Raw genomic sequence first — 25,107 nt, 5'->3', positions numbered from 1 at the left:
AGAAAAGCTGCACAATATGAATCCTAAAGGTTCAAAAAAAACTACAAGGTAAGCAAAAAAAACCCCTAATATTTGTTATCTGAAAAATCATTTTTAACCCAGTCTCATAATTTTGGGAACCTGACTCATGATTTTTGAATGCATTCATGCTGCAAAATGATACACAAAAGCATGAATTCTGCTTTTATGACTTCTATTTTACATAGAGTTTTACTCCCATACCTCCAATATACCAGACCTTCTTTGTTATAATTCAGAAGCCGGGAGATCCTTGTCTGGATCATACCCCAAAGGCAGGTTCTGAAAGTTGTTCCTTCTAAAGATGCTAACCAAATGGTCAATCTGTTTCCAGATTAAGTCTTTGAGTGACATACCACAAAATCTGTGAAAATTCATGCTGAAGTGGATATCAACTAAAATGTGTTGGTGGTTTTAATTATTTATTTAAAGGAAATTCACCCTGCATGAGCCTCCGAAAGGCTTTTGCACCACTTTTGCCATCAACATGAGCACAGAAGAGAATTTCACACTTGCATGGTTGTGGAGAGCACTTTACAGAAAAGTTTAGACTGTGCCCTTCTCCAGAGTCTAAACTGAGCAGCTGAAATACAGACTATTAAAGCTGAACAGCAAAGAAAAAATGAAAAGGGAGTTAAGTCCAGATTTATTCATTAACCAGCATCTCTACTTTTTATAATAGACCCCTTCCCTCTCTCTCAGCCCTCTTCCCGCAAATTCAGAGGGAGTCAGTGAACCAAGAAGTAGCAACAATATTTCACAAAGAGACTTCTCCCCAACATAACCCAAAAAAGGCTAGCTAAAGCTTATTCCAACACACATACACCCTGAGCCAGGTTCTCTGCTGCATCTTTCAGGCTTTGAGCCACCTTTGTCCCCCTCTTCTTCAGCTTACTCCAGCAGCCAACCTCCAGCACTAAGGAGAGTAGTCCTAAATGCTTCACTAATTCATAACAGCTTTGGGCTGCCCCACAGCTCAGACTAGCCAGAGAGTTCTGTACTTTGGCCACTCCCACCCTCAGCCTCACTCAGATTCCAGCAGGAGTTATGATTTCGGTAGTGTAAAGCTGTTGTGCAAATGCTATGCTGTTCCTGCCCTGAAGGGAATTCCCCAAGGGTGCCAGAGCCTGACCCAGTAACTTCAATGACACCTGCACCTACAACTCTGAGGAGATAACTTGGCCTTTTGAGCTGGAATAGGAAGTGGCCTTGCCTGGACAATTCAAATAAACCTAACACTCCACATAACTGCAGCTGACTCTGAACAACAATTAAAGCAAATCTATTCCACGCTACAAACCACTGGTACCCTGAACGCAGTTAGACACACATATAGATGCTCAAGCTGCAGAACTGGTCTGATATATCTCAGTGTTATAAATCCACTTAATTCTGAAACTGACAATAATAATCACCTCATTTGCCACAATAATATCTATCGAGACCCTTGGGAAACAGCGCATTTTTATTGCGGCACAACTTAATTAGCACAGCTCAAACCAAAACTCAGCTCTAAATGGCCAGCCATTTACCAAACCATCACTTTCTCTGATGCTGTTAAGGATTTCCTGAAGGCAGTTAGAGAAATGTCTCATACACGTGAGACTTTGATACTGATATCCGTGAGACAAGCAATTATACTTCGGTCAACGCTAAGGGACACACACGTCTCACTGCTTGGTAATGAAGCACCCCATTGTAAAACTTTACCCCCACAATATGGCAAAGCGGGTTTGTAGTTTTATGGGGAAGAGTAAACATTTTAAAAGGCAAAGGCAAAAGCCTGCCCTTCTTTGTCCTTGTCCAACCTGGGGATTTGTCCCAATTATAGCTATAAAGTAGCCAGCCACCAGAATGGCTGCACTCATGCCTTAGAGTAGGCAGGCAGCAGAACCAGTGCAGCTGATCCTTGCTGGAAACAGGGGTAAGCCCCACCAGTACAAATAATTGCTTTTCCTGTTTGCTCCCTCCAATATGCTGTGCTGACCGCCTCACTCTCTGTGGAGGCAGGGCCCTAAACAGGATATACGAAAATACCTACTTTTAAGATACCATGAACATGGCATTTATAAATTTAAAATTTTAAAACATGCATATAACTGAGTTATTCTATAAGTGCTAGAGAAAATTTAGGAGATTAACAGCTGCCTTACCTTCATAAAATAAATTTCACTTGATATTTGTTATGCAAACGAAAGATTATTTGCTATTCTGTAATCTGGAATACGAAGGTGATAAAGAGGCAGGTTATGTATTTGATCAGTCACTAAACAGCCTTTAATTAATTAGCGAAATAGCTGCTCACCACCCAGATCTATAGAGATCCATACTGGCTCGAAACTGACAGAATTACGTATATAGACTACACACTATCTGTCTTTCATTCGTAACTAAATGGAATTAGTTCAAATGGTCAGAGGCTGGTATTTTTTATTGAACTGGGAAATGCGGCCAGGATATGTAGTTTAAATATGAGCAGGCTGCCATTTACAAGAAATACAAGATGGTACAAAAGTGATACTGTACTTTGCGGACTATTCTCAGACAAAATTAGGAGATTTGAGGCCTGCAAAGCCCAGTGTTCACACCGGTTCTTGAAAAAGGGAAGAAGAGAGCTTCAGCCGCCTGGACACAGTTATTCAACTGCACAGTATCTGGAAATCAAGGGCTGTGTACTGCCATCTACCTGTGGTGGAACTCCCACTGATCAAGGGCAACTGTGTAATAAAAGGCAGTCTCTAATCTTTAATATATCCGTCTAACTGTATGCACTTATTTAGTATATAAATGTAGGCACAAAAAAGGCATTGCAAATAATTTCATTATGCATTTCTCTAACAGAGAAAGACCCATTTTATATAACTACCAATAAGGGTTGTTTACAACATAGTGTAAGACTGCTTTAGTGCACTTATAGACAAAAAGATTTATTCCCCCACGGGTTTCGACTTACATATTTTTAAACTATTCATTAAACTCCTAGGTAACCATCCAACCAAACAGAGCAAACAATAGTGATGTTCTAGGCCCCAATCTACATGGGTAGAACTTTGGGCCTATTAGCACCTAGGATTGCTAAATTTCTACTTGCAAAAAACCAAACACTCTTGTCCCACCACTTCTCTGAGGCTATGTCCCTGCTCACTCCATCCCTCCTCCCTCTATCGCACGCTCTCCCCCACCCTTGCTCACTCGCTCATTTTCATCGGACTGGGGCAAGGGGGTTGGGATGCGAGAGGGGGTAAGGGCTCTGGCTGCGGTTCTGGGGTGGGGCCAGAGATGAGGGTTTGGGGTGCACAAGGGGGCTTAGGGCTGGGGCAGGAGCATGGGAGGGGGTGTGGACTCTGGGCGGCGCTTACCTCAGGTGGCCCCCGGGAAGCAGTGACAGCTCCCTCTGGCTCCTAGATGGAGGCACAACCATGGGGCTCCGCGTGCTGCCTGTGCCTGCAGGCACTGGCCCCTCAGTTCCCATTGGCTGTGATTCCTGGCCAACGGGAGCAGTGCGCAGAACCCCTGTGGCCAACCTCCCCCTAGGTTCCAGAGGGAGATGCCAGCGGCTTCTCACGAGTCGCGTGGAGCCGAGTAGGGAGCCTTCCTGTGCTGCCAACTAGACTTGTAAGGGCCCTTTCTGACCAGATGTTCCAGTTGAAAACACAACTGGGGCTCAAACACAGGATAAATTGCTAATTGTGAATATTCACAGCTAAATGTTTGCAAGCCATGTGCAGATCTGAAGAAAGTTATGAATATGAATATGTTGGAGAGTATTGTTTATTGTGATCTGTTCGCTAACAACGTGCAAACACAATGAAAAGGCAAAACAAGTTTTTTTTATTTGTAGCGATTTATTTGCTCAGCTACAAATAGATTATTTGTCCGCCTGTCCTTTACAGTGTAGTCTTGTCAATCTTCTGAATACTAAAATCTCCAGCAAGGATTGTCTATCCTCCTTGGACAGTTTGAGAATTCTTTGTGGGCAAGCTTGATTCTCTTATGGGTTGGGTGAGCTGCCATCCACGTGTGTCCCATACATCTATCCGTTCCCTTAGACCTGCTGGATCTTGAGAGGTATCTTCCAAATTTGTCACAGAGGACCTGATATCGATTTGAAAAGTCTAGTGACATGGAATTCCTCCTGGTCTTCTTTCGGATGGCTACAACCTGCCCATCTGCATCTGTCGCCAGCCAGCTAGAACACTGCCATGACCTCCTGCCTCTGGTGATTACAAACCATCAGGCCTCCTCTGACTCCCTTTCTTTCAGATTCCTGGTGGCCAGCTCCATTCTTCCTTGAACCTGGGGTACTGGTGTTTTCCGAACATGGTTGCCTACGAACTCCTCAGCTTTTCAGTAGCATCTTAACTTGCCCCTGCGATCCAACAATCTTTTCCTCCAGCACAGCCACCAACTTGCACTTCATGCACATGAAATCCCTTCGATTTTCAGGCAAATCACTATTCCATCTCTGACCATCTTTATACCCAATGTAGTGCTGCACCTGGAAGGGAAGCCTCTCTCACACTCCCTCCAAAACTCCTCTTTTCACTAACCCTTGAGTTTGCCTACCAGTTGGCTTTTTATACCAGTCTTCCCTGCTTAGCTCAGCTCCGCCCCTCACCACCAGGAAGCAATTAACCACCTGGAGTCTTCAAACAGCTGGGCTGTTCAAAGCTCCAAGGGTTAGAGCCTTGCGGCGTTCAACAAGGCACCCTGGATCTCAGTCCACTTCAACAGAAAGTGTGTGTGAAATATGTCCTTATGTTCATCCTCCCCTTCTGTAACATTTCAATATGTAATCAGTAAGTTCACTGCTGCTATCGTGCGTTACTACAGCTGTTAAACAGAACTGCAGTGCTCGGTATTGGTTGGTTAAGGAGTGACTTGTCGGTGGTTTGTTTAGAGAGCCAATAGGGTTTGTCACTGTTGAAAAATCTTGCTCTTAAAGGCAGGACACTCTGTTACAGTTGTAAAGTGCTACATAAATGCCAAGTATTTGTATGTATGAAGAGTGACTTTCTTCTTGACAATTGATCTCATCCTACTTCGTTAGTTCAGTAACATCATATCACTAGCTCAATGATTCTCACGAATATTCACCAACTAACATGTACAGCGGGCAAGCCTTGCTTAAGGTAAAAGGTTTGTTTTCTGAATGTACAAAACCTGCTGAGCTATGACTTTCTCTTCTCTTGCAAACAGGATTCAAAGACACAAATACTGTTTGCCAGATTGTAACACAAGGCTGGCTGTTCTGTTGCACTTAGAATTTAACGTAAAATTTCCTTGAGGCAAGACAGCAGGGTTACCAACTTTGAAAGTGTGCCCTTAAACATATTGCTGTGTTATCTACCAGAGGCAGTTGATTCTGATTAACGAATGTGTATGTGCAAGACAAAACATTACTTAAAAAAGTCAGAATGTAAGCAGCAATCCATTGATAACTCACTTTAAAAAAAACAACCAAAAAACCCACATTCATTATGGATATTTTGCCAAAATGTAAATGCCATGTGTTTCTATAGTAACAACATAAAATCAGATCCAGAAGATGAAGGCTGAATATAAAGTATTTGTTTAATTATAAATTGAATACATTATAAAACTGTTAATTTCCAGTGCTGTGTGCAATGTTACAGAAAATTCTCTAATCACAGTATATATTGTCCAGTAGCGAAGCATGTTTGGAAAAAACAACTAAACAAGAAAACTGGTGTTATAAGCAACACAGAAACAAATCCAAACATCAACTCCCAGGGGTATGTGTAAACTAGAATTCACTGTTTTCAAACATGCATCCATAGAATGATGTCATATATGTCAGCAGTGAAGATATTAATTGCAGTTAAAAACAAAAAACACACATTGGTTTTCAACAGCTTGCTACTATGGCTCTCTTCCAGCCACAGACTTATGATGCAGCTTTGTAGCTCTTGTCTATTCCAGCATTTGAAAAGAACAGCCCAGGTATTCAGATTCTGAGTAGGGGTCTGGACATTAGAAAGGTTCTCAGCTGTGGCCTTTAAATGGGAAACAGCAGCAGGGTGGGAGAGGACGGGTTGGAGGCATGCTATGGAAGAGCAGGCCTGGAGATGTTTTTGGAATGAAGACAGAAAAGGAAGGGTGGGTGGGTGGATAGGGAAAGGGAACAATATCATTTACCCCGACTGGGGTCTCTGGGTGCTACTCTAATACAAATATTTTATAATGCTAATATCACCATGTCATGGGGTGCGCGCACCACTAGGGCACCTCCTTCTGACCACATTTGGGGATTAGTTCCACTCTGGTCCAAAACCCCTCTCTGCTGCTTGCTGCAGGCCCTGTCACTGTGCTCTCTGTCGCTCTCTGCGACTCAGGGTGCTGTGTCTTTATGCTTGGCTCTCTGGCTAGGTCACTGTGTTTTCCCCCCTTCCGAGCGTATCAAAGTCTCTTCCTCCAAGATGGCTGTCTTTCCTTCACTTCCCCAATGGTGCGCTTCTCCAGTGACTGGTAGGGGAAGCCAAGCCCACTCTCTACTCCTGGTTCCATCTTACAGACCCTCTAATCAGCAGCCACAGTCTGCACTCCCTTAAGCCTTCCTGCCTTTCCTCTGAGCCTTTCCCTACACCCTCTCCACCTAGTTTCCCTTCTTTCCCTCTCTACAAACTAGAGAGTGGCTACAGGCTCCCTTACTGCAGCCCCATGCTACTGCCAGCTTCCTGGCTTTATCTTAGCCCTGCCTGTTCCTTTCCAGCTGGGCTCCATGTTCAATCAGGCCTTCAATCCCTGGCTCTTCCCCAGGTACAACCCATCAGGTTAATTATCCTAATTTAACCTGCTCTGCCACCTTGTGTGGAGGTGTACACCACATCACTCACCACCCCAAGTTCTCTCTGAAAAATCCCCCTACCCCAGGGGTTCTCAAACTTCATTGCACTGCAATCCCCTTCTGACAACAAAAATTACTACAGGACTCCAGGAGCGGGGACCAAAGCCTGAGCTCGCCCAAGCCCTGCCACCCCCAGTGGGAGGGGAGAAGAGTCAAAGCTGCACTACCCCAGGCCAGGGGGCCAAAGCTGAAGCCCAAGAGCTTCAGCCCTAGGCAGGGGGCCCGTAACCTTAGCCTTACCACCCAGGGCTGAAGCCCTTAGGCTTGGGCCTTGGCCTTGGGCCGCAGCAAGTCTAAGCCAGCCCTGGTGACCCATTAAAATTGGGTTGCGACCCACTTTGCGGTCCTGACCACAGTTTTAGAACCGCTGTCCTACCCAATGAGAAGGCAACATAAGAAAGTTGATAAGGTATAGCAAAAATGTACAGATGCAGATTTTTTTTATATGTGGCAAAGTAACACAAGATGTTTCTATTTCACACAATTATATCTGCATCCAGAGTTTTTGGAACTCATTATTCCCTTTACACACATCAATAAATGGAATCTTTACCTCATCCATGGGGACTCATGATGCTCATGAAAGGTGAACAACTCATGGAAACAAAGGGGTAGAGCAGCTAAACTCATGAATCAGTGCACATTCATACCAGTGACTTGGAAAAGATCCTAAACACTGGGAAGCACAGATTGCTGTAGGTAAAATATCCATAATTTATCTACCCATGGTGCTCTTATTACTACCATGCACTTTATGCAGTGTACTGCATTGAAAAAGTGATCTCAGTCCGATATATTTTTGGATGTGCTATGTTGTGGATCCTACTGCACTGGCAAAAGTGGCTATAACTTGAGAAAGTCAGAATTATTTAGAGAACTTTTCTTTTTTGATAATTGAATTATGAGAAGTTTAGCAGCCTTGTAAATGAGGGATTTTAACATAGGCAGGCTCTGGTCTGGGCAAGTTTCCTTAACAAATCTACAACTCCCTTGCTATTCTAGCACAGGGCTGTTTTTTAACACTGCCTGTTAATGATGCTGACTTGTGCCAAACTGTGAAGAGAACAAATGGGAAACAAGACTGGAGACAAACGCTTTTCCTCGTGTATCCTGAACCAGGTTTTAAAAAAGGACTTCAAAGGAGAAAGGCAAGTGCATGAGGCCATTGCACCAGCAAGCACCTCCTCCCCCAAATTGCTGTTAGCTATGCTGACTCTAGAAGGAGATAAAGAGAAAGGAAATCTCTCTCTTCTGCAAAACAGACCCCTTTAGAAAACAAAGAATATACATTCATGGTGTTGTCTATAACACATATCAATACTTTCTCTAGGAAGTGATTGTTTATTCCAATTTCTCTTGCTTTCAAAAAAACAATATAAACACTTTCAAATAGCTGATGACTGTCAAAGTTATTCTAATCTGGAATGTCTTTTGTAGTCTAAATAACTATAGTATTTTAAAATAATTCTATAATATTATTGAAGAGTAATACACAATCTCAACATTCTCATCCAAAAAACATTGTCCATGCTTTGGTTATATCCCATTTTGATCAAGGCAGCCTCCTCTCTCGTATGGTCTCCCCATATATCAGGGGTAGCCAAACTTACTGGCCTGCCGAGCTACATATGACAATCTTCAGAAGTTCGAGAGTCAGGGCACACCTGCCAGGAGCCACGAGTTGGGACTTCAGCCCTGCTCCTGCTAAAGCCCCAAGACCCCCCTCCCCATACCGCACCACCCTGCTGCAAGGCAGAGGTCCTGATCCCCCCCATACCCCCAAGTCTGGTAAGCGGAGAATCGGGGGGGCCTGTGGGGCTCCATGAGCTGCACTTTAATGATAAAAGAGCAGCATGTGGCTCACGAGCCACAGTTTGACCACCTCTGCCATATAGCATAGATTCCTCCAACCTTCTGCACTAAGATGAAACTTCATGTGCTCACCTGCACAACTCTGCCTTTCCCTCGTAGTCAGATATTTCCTCCTATTCCTGTCTAACGGTCTCCATTCCCACCCCATCACTCTCCTAAATGTTCTTTTTGTAGCTTTCCCCAGCATCCACATTTGCACCTTTTCTCATGACTGCCTATGCTGGAACCCCTTCTATTTGTGTGCACCAAACAACTGCCTTCTCTTCCTTCAAATCTTCCCACGTAACATACCTTTTCCACTAAGCCTTTCCATGATAACATACCAGGGAAATGTTTAAAAGAGAAATCTGCACCAATCTGAAATGGACCTTCCTATGATCATCCACTGTATTGTGTGTTTGAACTGCATTATCATTCTAATTTGGGGGACACGACTTTGGAAGAGAAAGTCGTCCTCTGCTTTGTGCACCACAGTATGGTGCTTGGATTATTAATAAACAGCCAGCATTAAAGTACTATATACACAAAGCAAAACACATAAAATAACCTTTTTTACTTGTGTGGGGGAAAAAAAGTTCTGCATAGGAAGAAATGCAGTTTCTCCTTAGTTTTCCTTTTCAGAGGATCCCTGATAAAAGAGCCTATGAAGACACAGGATGAGAACATCACTCCTTCCCTGTTCCGAAAGCTTTTATTTAATTACTTCTCTGCACCATGAATTCCTTCTTATGGAGTGTGTGAGTGCATATGATACAGATAGGATATAAACAGAGGTGGGCAAACTATAGCCCATGGGCCTCATCCGGCCCGCGGGACCGTCCTGCCCAGCCCCTGAGGTCCCCGCCGGGGAGGCTCATCCCTGGCCCCTCCCCCACTGTCCCTCCTCCCCCCACAGTCATACTGCTGCATGAGCAGCACTCTGGCCCGCTGCTCCTCTCAGGCAGCATGGCGGTGTGGCTGGCTCCGGCCTGGTAAGGGGGCGGGGAGTAGGGTGGTTGGATAAGAGGCAGCAGATCCCGAGGGGCAGTCAGGGGACAAGGGGTGGTTGGATGGGGTGGAGATTCAGTGGGGGGGGGCAGTCAGGGAATGGGGAGCAGGGGGAGTTGGATAGGGGTTGAGGTCCCAGAGGGCCGTTAGGGGCAGGGGTGTGGATAGGGTTGTGGCAGTCAGGGGACAGGGAGCGGGGGGAAGTTGGATAGGGGCTGGGGTCCCGGGGGGTGGTTAGGGGTGCGGGGGTCCTGGGACGGGGCGGTCAGGGGCCAAGGAGCAGGTGGGGTTGGATGGGTCGGGAGTCTGAGGGGGGCAGGAAGTGGGTGGATAGGGAGCAGGGGCCAGGCTGTTTGGGGAGGCACAGCCTTCCCTACCCGGCCCTCCATACAGTTGCGCAACCCTGATGTGGCTCTTGGGCCAAAAAGTTTGCCCACCCTTGATATAAACAGTAGTTAATTATCTTTCTTCTTTTTTGTAAAATCAACACAGCATGCTTTCTTTTGAAACCTCCTTGCAAGCACACAGGAATCCTTTTTCTCCTCTGATTTAAGGGGAAACTGAACAGGGCCATGTCCACCTCTGCTAAACTAGGGAGAAGAGACAGGTGTCAGTCTCAGAGTGGAAACTTTATTTTAACTTATTTTATTGCTTCTCTCCTGCCAAGTAAATGAAAGTAGGATATCTTACCCAAGACAAGCTGGAGAAAATAATAAATATTCTTATCCCAACTTCATCCAGCAAGAGAGAGAAACTAATTCTGTCAGCTCCTGCCTGATAATTGGCTTCTTTGCGGTCCAGCAAGGCCAGCTGGGGCTAATTTAAGGTATAACACTGCTGTGATAATCATCAGGAACTGAGGCAGCATGGGCATTTTGCTATATAAAAGCTTTGTGGCAGAAGCCTGTAGTTTACCTCAGAGTATTTTCTCCCACTGGTATTCAGTTACAGTCTGCTGAAGTTAAGCAGTTTGGCTGAGTCCTGGATTTTGTAGACACTATGTCTTGTGGTTTGTTTAGCTCTTCCCCTTAATAAATGTAGTTCGTTGGTCTACTCCAATATCTGTTCTGCATCACTGTTTTCCAAGACTGCAGTTATCTGGCCAATGACATCAATTCTATTCCCTGGAGTGTTTTTAACATCAGTGCTGATGCTGGTGCACACAAAGAAGAAAATAAAAGTAATCAGGTTAACTTTAAACTTCATTACAAACACTGAAGGAAAAATAATTATTGTTGCCCAGTGGAAAAGCATCAAGAGCATTGGTTCATTAAGAGCCCTGAAAGACTGCCTAATGGTTATAGTCCTAGCACAGGAATTGGGAGACGCAAGGTCTGCTCCCAGTTTCACTATATTCTTCCTATATGACCTTAGGCAAGACACTTGCCTAAGATGTGCCTATGTTTCTTTCAGTGTAGTCCTCTCTCAAAACCTAGGTTTTCTGCCAATGGGTGTGTGCAAAGCCACCTCAGTCCTGATACCACCAAGCTGTTTGACACCTAATTCATTCTTAAGCCCCAATGGGATTTTAAAACGATAGGCATTCCCCTGCCTATCTCACTGGCTGGGATCAGTCCAGTGGGCATGCCTGGAGCATGCCTAACACACACAAAAGACGCAGGGGGCAACCTGGTTTGCAGTTTTTGTGACTTGCCGTGTGCACTGCAGAATACCACAAAGCTCCGTGGTTAGAGAAGGCCCAAGGTTAAACCCCTGCACTCTTGAGTTAGAACATGTCTTTCACCGCCCAGCTACATGCCCTAACCACCCAGCTACAGGGTATTCCAAAGTGGGATGCTCTCTAGCTCTCCTGTTGATGCTGTTTCACTTTGTATAAATTAAATAGTTATTAGAGAAAGCACATGAACCTGACTCTCCTATAGCCTAGGGGAGGACCCTGCCCATCAGGCTATAGAGTCACTCTCTTTCTCACCCAATGAATATTTAATTAGTATACAGAGTGGAACAACTTCAACAGTAGAGACTGAGGAAAACCCACCCCAGAATACCCAGTAGTTTGGTGGTTTAGGCACTCACCAGGGAGACGTGGATTCAAGTCTCTGCTCCAAAGCAGGCAAAGTGGGGATTGGAAAGCAGGTTTCCCATCTCCCCTGGGAGTGCTCTAACTGTGGGGCTGTTGGCTTAAATGGGGTGGGTATGTCTCTCTCTTGTTTTTCATTAGAAAGGGCTGACCTGGCTTAGCTGCCTCACTCCAGAAGAGAGTTCATAGTTGTGAATCCTGAGCAGAGATAGCAGGTGCCCAAGTACTTTCCCTCATCAGGGATCTAAGCCCTGCCCCTTTCCTCTGCACAAGAGTTCTGGCTAGCTTAGCTGGCTTCTAACTCAGATTTCTGTGAATCCCTTTCTCAGGAACCTGATGATCTCCGTGAATTGGGAAGCCAAGGTGTCTTAACTCAGGACTGTGAATTCCACTGGATGGCAGGTCACCTAGGAGCTAGGCATTGACACATGTAAGTCCCCTTTCCAAACCAAGCCCTTAGTCTCTCTGTGCCTCAATTCCCCATCTGTAAAATGGCGGTAACAGCACTTTCCTAATTCATATCAGCGTTGTAAGGAGAACTATGTTAACAATTGTGAGGTTCTCAGACACTAAGTTAACACCCTCTTCAGGATCAGAATGAAATGGGATGGCGTTAGAGGCCACTGATCCCCTTTTCCGCAGATCAAGTATCAGATCGGTGCATGGATCCCACATATTGGCCCTCAAAAAATTGCTTTAGTTTTTCATTATTTCCTGGTTCTGCCATACACTATAAGGCTAAAATGTTTAACCCATGCTTTAATCAATGTTTAACCAATGCTTGCAGAGTAAGCTAGTCATGAATGGTGTAGATGTCAACAAATAGACAGCTTCTGCTAGCTGTGTTCCATCATAGCACATGACAACTACCATGGGGAGCTGCCAGAGCCTTTCCCCCCGTCTCCCCATGCCAGAGACTTCTTCCACTGCTGGAGTCTTTCCCTGCAGCGGGGAAAGGCTTTGGCAGCAGGACACACAACACTTCTAAAAATAGCAGTGTAGCTGGAAGATGCACTGCTTGGGCATGTAGAGAAGCACATAGGGTCCATACTCACAGGGTTCAGGCATGTCTTTATTCTACTCATCTAAACTTACTATCTGCACTCTTATTTACAGGGCAGTGGGCACAAAGAGTGGGAAGTGTAGATGTACCCTAGAAGATGTCTTTCCAGTGCCCTATCATCTGGCCAGAGGAGCACCCCAGGGATCTGGTTAACCACTAGTGTGAATCATGTAAAGAAAATGATTTTGAGAAAAGCATCCAAAATCCTCATGTGTCTGAGAACTTCTATAAGAGGCGGGAAGAGATGGGAGTCAACCTGACTGGTGTCCAGTGCAGAGAGCACATCAAACACCTAAAGACCCTCTATTGCAGGGGTCGGCAACCTATGGCATGCATGCCAAAGACGGCACGTGAGCCGATTTTTAATGGCACGCTGCTGCCTGCCGGGTCCCAGCCGCTGGCCCCGCTCAGCCCGCTGCCGAACCCAGGCCGGGACCCCGGCAGGCAGCAAGCAGCGTGCCATTAAAAATCCTGCCCGCCCTGGCCCCCTCTTCTCGGCCGCCCCCCCCCACAGAGGCAGGGTGAAGAAGCTTGGTCCTGCCGGCTGCTGCTGCAGGGCAGGCAAGGTTCCCTCCCTCCCCCGCCATGCTGGGTTCCTGTCCCTCCTCCTCTCCCTCCCTGCCACCGATCAGCTGATGGCCCTTGAGCGGGAGGGGGAGAAGCCAAGAAAAGAGGTGGGGATGTAGGGATGGGGTCTTGGGGAAGGGGAGTGGAATCAGGGCATATCCCCTCCAGCCCCTTGCTGTGAGCCGCTTTGGGCAGGGGGCTGGGAGCACCCCCATGACCCTAGCCCACACCCACACCCCGAGCCCTCTGCCCTGACCCCTGTACTCCCCACACACCCCAGCCTCCTGCCCTTACCCCTGCACCCCCCACAACCCCAGCCTTTACTCCAGCCCCCCCACACATACCCAGCCCCCCCACACCCCCAGCCCTGACTCCTCCACCCTCCTCACACCCCCCCAGCCCTGACTCCTGCACCCCCACACATACCCAACCCCCACACCCCATGCCCTGATTCTTGCACCCCCACGTTCTCACCCCCTACCCTGAGCACCAAACGGGAGCGCCTGCACCCCTTGCACCAAATGGGAGCTGCCCAGGTAAGCACTCCACACCCAAACCTCCTGCCCCAACCCTGAGCCCCCTCCCTCATTCTAGCTCCTGGCCAGACCCTACATCCCAACCCCCAGCCTGCTCCTTCATCCCCCGCCCTGTGCTCAGTGTACTCCCACCCTCAGCTCAGTGCAGAGAGAGAGGAAGAGAATGGGCTAGAACCAGGGAGAAGGTAGGTACCCACTCTATGTGGGCAGGGCCGGGATCCCAGGCCGGCAGCGGGCTGAGCGGGGCCGGCAGCCGGGACTCTGGCTGACAGGAGCCGGCGGACGGAACCCCAGACCGGCAGTGGGCTGAGCGACAGTGGGCTGAGCCGCTCAGCCCACTGCCAGTCTGGGGTCCCGGCCGCCAGCCCGGGGTCCCGGCCGCCAGCCCCGCTCAGCCCACTGCCAGTCTGGGGTCCCGGCCACCATCCCCGCTCAGCCTGCTGCCAGCCCGGGGTTCTGGCTGCCAGCCCCTTGCCTGCCGGGGTCCCGGCCGCAGGCCCCGTTCATCCTCCTGCCGGCCTAGGTGAACGGAACCCCAGGCTGGCAGTGGGCTAAGCGGGCTGGTGGCCTAAGATCAGCATTTTAATTTAATTTTAAATGAAGCTTCTTAAACATTTTGAAAACCTTGTTTACTTTACATACGACAATAGTTTAGTTATAATAATATATAGACTTATAGAGAGAGACCTTCTAAAAACATGGACTTATAGAGACCTTCTAAAAATGTTAAAATGTATTACTGGCATGAGAAACCTTAAATTTAAGTGAATCAATGAAGACTCGGCACACCACTTCGGAAACGTTGCCGACCCCTGCTCTACTGCAAGGCTAAGGATGGCAATAGCCATCCTGGCAAATCCCTGTCTACCTGCTCCTATTAGGAGGAGTTTGACTGACTGCTCACTCGACCATGTGACTGCTTTTCACTGGTGGGTGAAATTATGTGTGTATATAAAATTATATGCGCGTCTTACTTAACTAAATGGAGGATTGTGAAGCTTAATTAGGTTTTGTAGTGCACTTTGAAAGGCACTACAGAGACACAATGTATTATTATTCAATTTCACAGCTACAGAAGCAGATGAAATGCCCAAGGGATTTTCTAGATTTCTCCTTAAGTAAATTCACATTTTGGCAGGCTTCCTTCAGACACAAAGATGCAGCCCAACTCAGCTCTGTGTCAATATTTGTGCACCACATAATCTTTAAACAATGTATTAAATCCTTTAGCTACAGTAAGTACAAGGAAGTCAATGAGTTGTCATTATGGGCAGAACTGGTAGCACTGTCTATAATTAAGTTTGCCTGACACTTCCCATTATAGGACATTATAACTTTACCAAAATTTAATCATTGGGACTGACATTTCGAAAATTCAGGTGAATTTTTTTTTGAAAGTTTCAGCAAAAATAGTTCAACTGTTTCCACAAATGAGATTAAGGAAAAATACATTGTTTTTGCCATGCTAAAATAATTCTTACAACTGTTTCATTGAGAAGCTCTACTGCCTACATGCTTTGGTGCAAGGACTTGAAATTTGGCAGCCTGGATTGCCCTGGTGTCAGGGTTAGGGTTGCCAACTTTCTAATTGCAGAAAACCAAACACCCTTGCCCTGTCTCCATGCCCAGAGGCCCTGCCCCCACTCACTCTATCCCCTCTCCCTCTGTTGCTTGCTCTCCCCCACCCTTGCTCACTCACTCATTTTCACCAGGCTGGGGCAGGGGATTGGGGTGTGCGAGGGGGTGAAGGCTCTGGGGTGGAGACAGGGATGAGGGGTGCAGGAGAGGGCTCTGGGCTGGGGCAGGAGGTTGGGGTGTGGGAGGGGGTGAGGGCTCCAGCTGAGAGTGCAGGCCAGGGATGAGGGGTTTGCGGTGCAGGAGAGGGTTCCGGGCTGGGGCTGAGGGGTTGTGTGTGTGGGAGAGGGCTCGACCGGGGCAGGAGGTTGGAGTGTGGGAGGGGGTACGGGCTCTGGTTTGTGGGTGTGGGCTCTGGGTTGCGGCCAAAAATGAGGGGTTCAAGGTGTGGAAGGGGGCTAAGGACTGGGGTATCGGGTTGGGGTGCAGGAGGTGGTGAGGGGTGCAGGCTCTGGGCGGCACTGACCTCAGGCGGCTGCCGGGAAGCAGCGACATGTCCCTCTGGCTCCTAGGTGGAGGAGCAGCCAAGGGCTCCGTGCACTGCCCCTGCCTGCAGGCCGGGCCAGTGCAACCACTAGACAAACTAGGAAGCCGCCTAGAGCGCCAAGTGGTTGGGGGTGGCCAAAAGTGCGCTCCGGGGAGGCAGTGAAGTGGAGGTGAGCTAGGGAAGGGGGGGCGCGGGGAAGGCTGCCAGCAGCAAGTAACCGCTCCCCACCCCAGCTCACCTCTGCTCCGCCTCCTCCCCTGAGCACTCCGCCCCACTCTGCTTCTCTCCCTCCCAAGCTTGCGGCGCTGAACAGCTGATTGGCCCCGCAAGCCTGGGAGTGGGAGAAGTGGAGCAGTGGCATCGTGCTCAGGGAGGAGGCAGAGCAAAGGTGAGCTGGGGCGGGGAGCTGCTGCATGGCTCCCCAGGCAGGGGGACAGTGGTGGCGGGGAGCTGCCGCAGGGCTTCCGGGAGAGGGGGGGAGGCACAAGGTGGAAGTTTCACCTAGGGCGCGAAACATCCTTGCACCAGCCCTGCCCGCAGGCCACCGTTCCCAGCCAATGGGAACTGCGGAGCTGGCCCTCGGGGCACTGCCTGCTAGGAGCCGGATATGAGTCCGCTTCGCCGGAGCTGCACACGGAGCCTGCCTGCCCTGCTGCGCTGCCAACCGGACTTTTAACGGCCCGGTCAGCAATGCTGACTGGAACCACCAGGGTCCCTTTTCAACCGGGCGTTCCGGTCAAAAATCGGATACCTGGCAACCCTAGTCAGGATGCCTTGTGGTGTATCCAAGAAAATTCACCCAAATTTGGGCAAGTTACAAACCTTTGAAAAATCTCAGTTTACATATGCTCAGTAGAAACATATCAGAATTTGGCATCTAAATTTTCCAGTCTCCATCTACACTAAGTATAACCCTGCCCAGGGATACAGGACTGAGCAAGACTTTTGTTGCAGTTGGTATTCCCTGCTATGCACAGGAATTGGGACCACAGAAACTCTCTCTCTCCTGGGCTTTCAATGCGTTCCCATGGGCTCGGGCCAGGCAACATGGAGGAGGAAGACTGGGACAAGAAACCTGAGATCAGGCAGACTATGATGAGGACATGGGTGGAAAGAGACAGGACTGCGCTGTGACAGGGACAAACTGGTGCATATGGGGCAGAGGAGAGGAACAGGTGTCAGGGCTGGGGCAGGAACGAGGACAAACAGGCTGCATGGACAATCACTGGCATTTCCTAACTATTGAGTGTTAGACTTTGCAATTTCCACAGCAGCCTGGACATGGAGTCTCTAGGCATCACACATGCCCCAGAAACAGAGGAACTAGGGCACTGCTCTGCTACAGGGAAATAGCTTCCTCCCAATGGCCACTGCACCCTCACCTGACTGCATCCAGGGACCCAGCACTCAATGTGGCCCAGCCCCCCCTCGCCATGGCTCTGGCTGCCACCGCACTGTCACTGACCCTCCCACCGCTCTCTCTGATGCCCCCACAGAGTCCTCACTTGTCTCTCTCATTGCCACTGCCCCCCAGCTCCCACTAATGCTGCTCCCCATAGCCCCACTGCCCCGTCCCGCCCCCTCCCTCTGATGCCCCTCCCCATAGCTCTCCCCGGCCGCCCCGCCACCGCCCCCTCCCCACAGCTCCTTCTGATGCTTCTCTTCATAGCCCCCACCTGCCCCCCACTGCCCCAACCCCCCATTGCTCCCTCTGATGCCCCTCCCCCCATAGCCCCGTCTGCCCCCCTCCTGCCACTGCCCCAACCCCCCATTGCTCCCTCTGATGCCCCTCCCCCCATAGCCCCGTCTACCCCCCTCCTGCCACTGCCCCCCCGTTTCCCCCTGCCACTGGCCCCCTCCCCACAGCTCCTTCTGATGCCCCTCTCCAGAGCCCCCACCTGCCCCCCACTACCACTGCCCCCACCCATCGCTCCCTCTGATGCCCTCGCCCCACAGCCCCGCCTGCGCCCCTCCCCGCACCCGCGGCCCTGCCTACCCCTCTCTCCAGCTGCCCGCCCTTCGTTCGGCTCTCCCGCGGCCCAGCCCCGCAGTTCCCGTGGACAGTTTCGCCACTCTCGTGTCGCAGCTACCCTGCCTGGCTCCAGTCGTTCCCCGCCCCGGGCCCGTTGCCTGGCTGCATCTCCTCCCACTCGGCCCCAGGGCGCGCAGAGACATTAATCCACTGGTTGGTGCGTTATGACGAATCTGCTGCTTACCGGAAGCCAGACGTTTGTTTACCCCGCCTGTGACCGGAAGCGGAACGGCCACCATTTTGTCTCGGGCGATGGCGACCGCGGCGTTGTGGGGGTGGGGGGTTTAGTGGCCGGGCTGACTCGCTTCGTTCGCTGTTAGCGCGCTCCTGGCCTTCTCCTCGCACCCTCCCGTGATGTTCGGAGGCGCTGGCGGGCCGCGCCGGACTGTGGAGGAGGCAGGGCCGCCGCCGCTGATGTTGTTGTCCGGCGGGGGCGCGGCCCCGGGACCCCCCGGAGGAGGCGGTGGGGGCAGCCGCGTGGAGCTGCTGGTGTTCGGCTATGCCTGCAAGCTGTTCCGGGACGACGAGAAGGCCCAGTACCAGGAGCAGGGCCGGCACCTCATCCCCTGGATGGGAGACCCAAAGATCATGATCGATAGGTCGGTGCAACCCAACCCCCAGCCTTTGCTGCGAGATCTCCTGTGATAGCCTCTTTCTGCTCCTCCCCCAGTGCTGCGGGGTGTGTGGGGGCCTCCCTCTGGCAGGAGGAGTGGGGGAGTGCTTCGTCTCTGGCAGCGTTAAGGGAGGCCCTTCTCCCTGGCAGTGGGTTTGGGTGTCCCCGTGGCGATGTTGGGGAACCCTTTCCTCTGGCAGGGAGTATTGGGGTTTCCCTCTCTGGCAGGATTAGGAGTCTCTCCCCTTCCTCTGGCAGATGGTATTTATTGGGGTCCCCTCCCCCTGTCAGGGTGGGTGTATGTGGGGAGGGGTGGGAATAATCTGCTCCTTTTCAGATCAAACCCCAAGCAGCTTCTCACCTCAAAAGAAGGGGGGCTCTTGCTATAAGGGAATGCTAAATTAGAAACTTAAATCGTGGGGTCCATAAGCAAGAAGGGGGGGAGGTTATTTTGCACAGAGAGGGAAATTAGGCTGAGTTGAATTCCTCCAGTTAATTTAGACGATAAAGTGCCGATGGGATCCCCTAAAAAGCAGTTCCTGGCATGATTGCTCCCTAGTCATGCCATGAGTTGTGGCAGTTAGGCCACTTAGCTTTCCTTCCCAGGAATTTCAGACTTCTAACCTCAATTAGGAGTTGCTTTTTTGGTTGTTTTTGTGATTTGTAGCAGTTCACAGTCTGAGGGATTAACAGGATCTGGCTATTTGATTTTTTTCCTCTGGTCTCTGCAGTAGATTCAGCAACTCAGGATCAGATGGAGGAATATATTAGTTCAAAACCTGCTTTTCAGTGGCTCTTGTGAGGGGGGGGATGGAGAATCAGGTCAGGAGTGTTTTGTGGGGGCTTGAAAAGCACAGTGCTTTAAGCAGTTGTGGTTGGACCTGAAGACTCAAATGGGAAAACCTGAAGGGCTTTGGTTTGAAAAGGATCACATCACATACTGTAGGCATTTGCTCCCTCAATTCCCACTTCATTAGGCCTCTTTCAGTGGTTACATGTGATTTCCAGGTCCTAGGTTCGCAACCATATCTACTCGATTGGAATAAATATTCATTGAAGGGAGGTGGTGGGGAACCCCATTATGTGAAACTGGACTGGCAGAAAAGATTCACAGATGCCTTGTTTGGAGTAGTTAACAGGTCTTTCCCATTTATGATTTCACTAATTGAAATCAAACACCTAAATTGGAAAACAGATCAGAAATTAATTAGTGTATAGTTGTACGTTATTGTTGATATGGAAGTTTAAACTTAGTGATGGGGCCTGTCATCTGATGGTAGTTTATTTTTGTGATGAAAAATTTCATTAGCCAGTTCTGTGGTGTAAATTAAGGTATTTGTGGTTTCATACAGTAATGGCCTGAGATAGAACAGCTGCAGCAATTGTTGGGAGCAAACTCTAAGTATGTGTATGTATGTATACATAACATTTAAAACCAATAACAATCTACATTTGTAAGTTAAGGAGGTTTGCATTTATGAGCAAAAGTTAGAATCAGATGAAACATTATGCACTAACCTTATCAGCTCCTTTGGAAATTCAGATTTTTATCCCCAACAGCATGAAATCTTTTCCCCCAGTTGAAGAAAGCCTATTACTGTGGGAAGACTGGGGCAGAAATTTGCCTGTGGATAAACACTTTTGATTAACAAGACCAACATATCTCAATAACATTTTCTATTAGTTATATGTACTTTCTTTGTTTTTGATTTAGCAAGATGGCTCAGTCAAGAATTGTGTGTGTGAGGACTAACCAGCGGAGTGAAGTTTACTATCTCTTTATTATCTATTGGTTTCTAATATTGACACATAAAGGAGAAATATGTCAAACGTTATCTTAATGCAGCACTTTTTCTGCACACAAAACCATTTCTGCTTAGGAGATGAAATCACATCGTTGGTTATTGGTGCCATTTTTATGGTGAACCTCCTTAAATTGCATGTATATGTTACTGTTCCTATGTATGTTTGTCTCTCTATCACATAACCCAGAACTTATTTCCTCAGCCAAATGGCTAGGGGTCGAGCCTAGCCATGATTTTACCTCCAATGGACGCAAGTTTCTTTGGTGAAGATCTCTCCTGAGAGTTCGGGACTAGCAGAAAGAAGCGAGAAAATTTCGACCGTTTGGTTCTTACGGATAGGTATTTATGTATTCGGGTTTGTGTGAATGTAAGCTATTTGACTTTCCAGAAAAAGTATTTTGCAAGTGACATTGAATGGTTGGTTGAACCATATACGGTAAGAACTATTAAGGAAATGGATCCCATTTAAACTATTAAAGGATACTTTTGCCTTTAATTGTACTCTTTATTATTCTGTTAGAGAGGAATTTAGACTATTAAAATATTTCATTTTGATAGTTGGTGTGAAGTGAGTAGCAAAATTAAATGTAACTTCTAAAATGAGGCATGTTTTAACATATTAGTGTTTTTTTCATTTTAATGGGTAAGTATTTTTAAGTAGTCACACAAACCCAAACCCTAAGTTTTCTGCATTGACCAGCTTTTTCATCTTGCAGGTATGATGGACGTGGTCACCTCCATGACCTCTCTGAATATGACGCTGAATATTCCACATGGAACAGAGATTATCAATTGTCTGAAGAGGAGGCTAGAATAGATGCCCTCTGTGATGAAGAGAGGTATTTAGCCTTGCATACGGACTTGCTTGAGGAGGAGGCGAGGCAAGGTATTGCTCAAGGAAACTTTCCTGAGTTAGAACACATTTAATTAAATTTAAATAATTAAAACATTAAATTTACTCCCACTCATTTTATGCTCATTCTTTCTGATATTATCTTGACAGTACCCAGTGGATTCGAAAAACAGGAGTCTTTGCCTGTCTGAGAGGACCTCAGGATAGTTTATATATAGATCCACACAGAAATTGCCCAGATTTTGAGGGCAGACTGGGATTTGAAAAAACAAAACACCCCCCACCATCCTTTTAACTGTTCTTCTTTAACAGTATTGTATAACTGAACGCTCTTGCATTTTCCTTAATTATATTAGACTGTATAACCACTAAAATCTTTATCTCAGCAGGAGGAAATGGTCAACAAAAGGCACATGCATTCTGTTATCTTTGGTTTTCACAAACTTGCTGGCAAAAGTTACTATGCCTAAAGTGTGAAGAATACAATTTTTATCTAAAAGTTAGGTTGAAAACAATGGTATAGTTCGGGGGGGGGGGGGGTTGGTTTCTGTTTTGTTTTGTTTTTTAGAAATAGTGTAGCTTAATTATATTTCATAGTAGTAATTAGAATTTTCATTTTTCTTCAAGAGGAAGAATATAAGAGACTGAGTGAAGCTTTAGCAGAAGATGGTACATATAACGCCGTGGGATTCAGTTATGGCAGTGATTATTATGATCCTTCAGAACCCACAGAGGAGGAGGAGCAGCAGGCCTCCAGAGAAAGAGGTGAGGAATCAGAATAAACATTGGGGATTGGTAGGGAAAGGTAAAAGCACCTTCACCTACCCTTACTACTTTTACAGTTGCAAGTTGTGAATCCATACTTCATTACAATGTACATGTCATAATTTGAGGGCTTTTTTTAAAAGTTGGTAACGTCTCAGCAAAGCTCTCATAGGAGATGCTTCAGTGAGTTCTCATCTTAAAAAGATTAGATTATTTTTTTCAAAATATTAATTTTCCCAATTTACTGCAAAATATTATAATTAAAGCCATAATTGTCAAGATAAGGAAACAATAAATTTGGTGATACTTTATCTTTGTTTTTTTTAATTGTGTTCTTATTCACAAAATTCAGTAATGCACAATGGGTCTCCCAGTTCTTTTATGCACATTACTGTAATAATGTGGGCTATAGTTGTCATCGTTTGGCATTCATTTTCTCATGTTATGATAGTAGTTTAGGGAAGATGGTTGTCATGTTGGAATGTCATTGAGCCCTCAAAGACCCCCTTAATTGGCAAGGGTTTCATATGAAAGCTGGAAGAATGTTTCACTGTTTTAAAAACACGTCAACTGAATTAAATGCAAAATAGTTATGTAAACTAAACATAAAATGATGTTGAAGGGCTACATTCAGTTTGAAAATCATATTTATCTGAAAAGTTTGTACATGATTGTTACAGCTAAGAACTAGAATTCAAGAAATTAGAAAAAAATCTTATTTTAGTTTTTTATGCAGTTTGTTTATAATCAGTAGGAGGAAACTGACTAACCGAAAAGACCCCTAGAAACATAAATAGGGCAGCTGAAAAACCCTCCTACAATTGTATTAGAAGAATTTTGAAAAATTAAGATGTATAATTTGTAGTCTATTAATAAATGTTTTTTAAAATTTGTCAGTCTACATTTTTTTTAAGTTGTTTTTCTTTAAAGTGCCATTACAGGAGCCTGTAACAGGCATACTCCATAAAATTCAGAGTTGTAGTCTTTTATTTCATTTTCAATAAAAATACTTTGCACTTATAACAAAATCCACTGTGTGCTTTAAAAATATTGCTGTATTGAGTGTCTCAACACTCCTGATTTTTACCGTCATCTGTTGGGGCATCTATGAATGTAACTACATTACTTAGCAATTTGAAAAATGATTTCTTATTGCAGCGTGTGAGAGAGTCTGGTGTTCTGAGACCCAAGCAATAGAAAGGGATGATAGAATTAATCAGGGCTGAAGAAAGAGCTCTTGATCTGTAAATTTCCTGTCATTTGTCAGTTTATACTTTGGTCTGTAATGTTTTTAAAAGTTTCCCCTATTAAATCCTTTTTGCAGATCCCTGTAGAAGGTTGTGTATGTTCTTACACTTGACTGGGGCTGAACTCTCAATCCAGGGCAGTGTCACTGAAGGGCCTGCCTGCCCCTTATTTTCTAATATAAATTTTTCTTCTGTTTTTCAAGGCAGAGGCTGCAAGAGCTTTCTCTCACTCTTCTGCCTATTTAGCACTAGTTTTTAATCACTATGAGACAAGTGGGCTATCAGCTATCTAAGGAAATAGCATCAAAATTTGTGTATATGTAAAAAGTAGCTTCAAGTAAGGCTCTTTTCCAAAGGCACCTTTACTTTTTCTCAGTGTGAGCACTTTGTAGTGATACTGTGACTTGATGAAAACATGTATGCCTAAGTCTCTTGAAAAATCCAAGGTGATCAAGAGCAAGTTTGAGGTTCATCTGCATCCTCTGCCTCACATGGGGGAACTGTGCACAGCCTAGTGAGGTGAACAGCAACTACTTAAGGTCATTATCTGAAAATCTATGGAGATCTGTTACACGTGCTCAAATAATGAGTGGGATTCTAGGTAAAAGAGGTATCCGTGCAACTGATCATGTTGCAACCTGAAAAATAAGATTATGCTAAACAAACACTTGCTGCTTTGATCTATTCGTGATCCCAAAAAGAAACTCAAAATAAAAGGCAAGGCATATATTACCCAACCAATTTGAGAGAAGAATATTTGATTTGCTGTCATTTCTGTATTGGAAAGCTTATTAGGGCTGCAGGGGGGGTAGTGAACCCATCAGCAGGCAGACCCAGGAAGCGTTTGTAGTCCCCAAAGGCAAACTTTCCAGCTACCTAAACTGGATACAGCTGTTGCTTCTCTGTCTGAAGGTATTGTAATCCTTTCAAACTTGGATTTCTTTTTGAAAGAACAAGCTGAAGAAAGTGTCAGTACTTTGAAACATCATCTGCAGATGCCAGTGATAAGTTGCCATACGCTTGAAGTAGACTTCATGTCCTGATGTGATAGAGCAGTTCAGACACAAAGGTTCACTAATATAAGATTACCCTAGCAGGTAGATGTAGACTAAGTAAAATTTTCTGCAAAGGCTTATGACATCAGTCACAGGATGCACACGTGGAATGCAGATAGCCTCAAAACTGCTAATGGTGTCAGCTAAGTTTAAGGTAAGTAACTTTTCAGTGAGAACCATTGCAAAGCATATGGAGAAGCAGATATTCAGAAAATGCAGAGTCTTAACATGTCACCAAGATAGACAACTGTGGAGGAGAAAAATACTGGCACAGAAGAGTCCTATTTTGTAAGGTTTCTCAACCCAGTCAACAACAAGACAGCCACAAGTTGGGTGGAACAGAGCCAGAAGGATGCACAGCTTGGCTGATTGTGCACTGAGGCTAGGATTTAGGCCTTAAATCAGAGATTTGTATAGATTCAGAATGTTTCAGGACTGCAATTTACAACTTATTCATGTTTGAAAGTTTTTGTTCACAACTGTTAGGACCCTTTCCATTTGCCAGGGAACGTTTCTTACGCATGATGATACAATCCTGCTTTCTCATTCCAGTAACTTTAATAAAACATGCCCAGTACAGTAGAAGGGCGAGGCTGGCAGTTAAATGGGAAGAAAAACATCTGTTGTCTCCCAGTGCCTATACACATCTGAGGGAAATATAAC

The 25,107-nt window shown here is 46.6% G+C and overlaps 1 protein-coding gene and 2 long non-coding RNA genes across 10 annotated transcripts in view; 1 reads left to right on the top strand and 2 right to left on the bottom strand.

Moving 5' to 3' along the window:
- LOC142069313 (uncharacterized) overlaps positions 1-18,379 on the bottom strand; it is a 169,504-nt gene extending 151,125 nt beyond the window's left edge. Inside the window, exon 1 of the long non-coding RNA XR_012665073.1 lies at positions 18,291-18,379. This is a non-coding gene — a long non-coding RNA (uncharacterized LOC142069313). The remainder of the gene's footprint in view (positions 1-18,290) is intronic.
- Positions 9,431-18,249, bottom strand: LOC125623200 (uncharacterized). The gene is made up of 2 exons (XR_007352916.2): positions 18,071-18,249; positions 9,431-10,898 (listed from the first exon to the last, which is right to left on the bottom strand). It is a non-coding gene; the product is annotated as an uncharacterized LOC125623200 (long non-coding RNA).
- The window catches only part of SFSWAP (splicing factor SWAP), a 96,107-nt gene continuing 89,330 nt past the window's right edge, over positions 18,331-25,107 (top strand). For 2 of the 8 annotated variants that reach the window (XM_048822217.2, XM_048822214.2), the window contains exons 1-3: positions 18,334-18,705; positions 21,241-21,410; positions 22,005-22,142. In XM_048822217.2, the coding sequence (XP_048678174.2) occupies positions 18,461-18,705; positions 21,241-21,410; positions 22,005-22,142 (553 nt within the window). In that variant the 5' untranslated portion in view covers positions 18,334-18,460. Of the gene's footprint in view, positions 18,706-18,729; positions 21,411-22,004; positions 22,143-25,107 lie in introns of those variants that run through there. The other 6 variants (XM_048822218.2, XM_048822215.2, XM_048822220.2 and 3 more) reach the window with 5 other exon arrangements.

Source organism: Caretta caretta, chromosome 15 (assembly GCF_965140235.1).
Source record: "Caretta caretta isolate rCarCar2 chromosome 15, rCarCar1.hap1, whole genome shotgun sequence".
NCBI lineage: Eukaryota > Metazoa > Chordata > Testudines > Cheloniidae > Caretta > Caretta caretta.
Note: the sequence above shows the minus strand (reverse complement) of the source record. Positions and strands in the feature narration are given on the sequence as shown.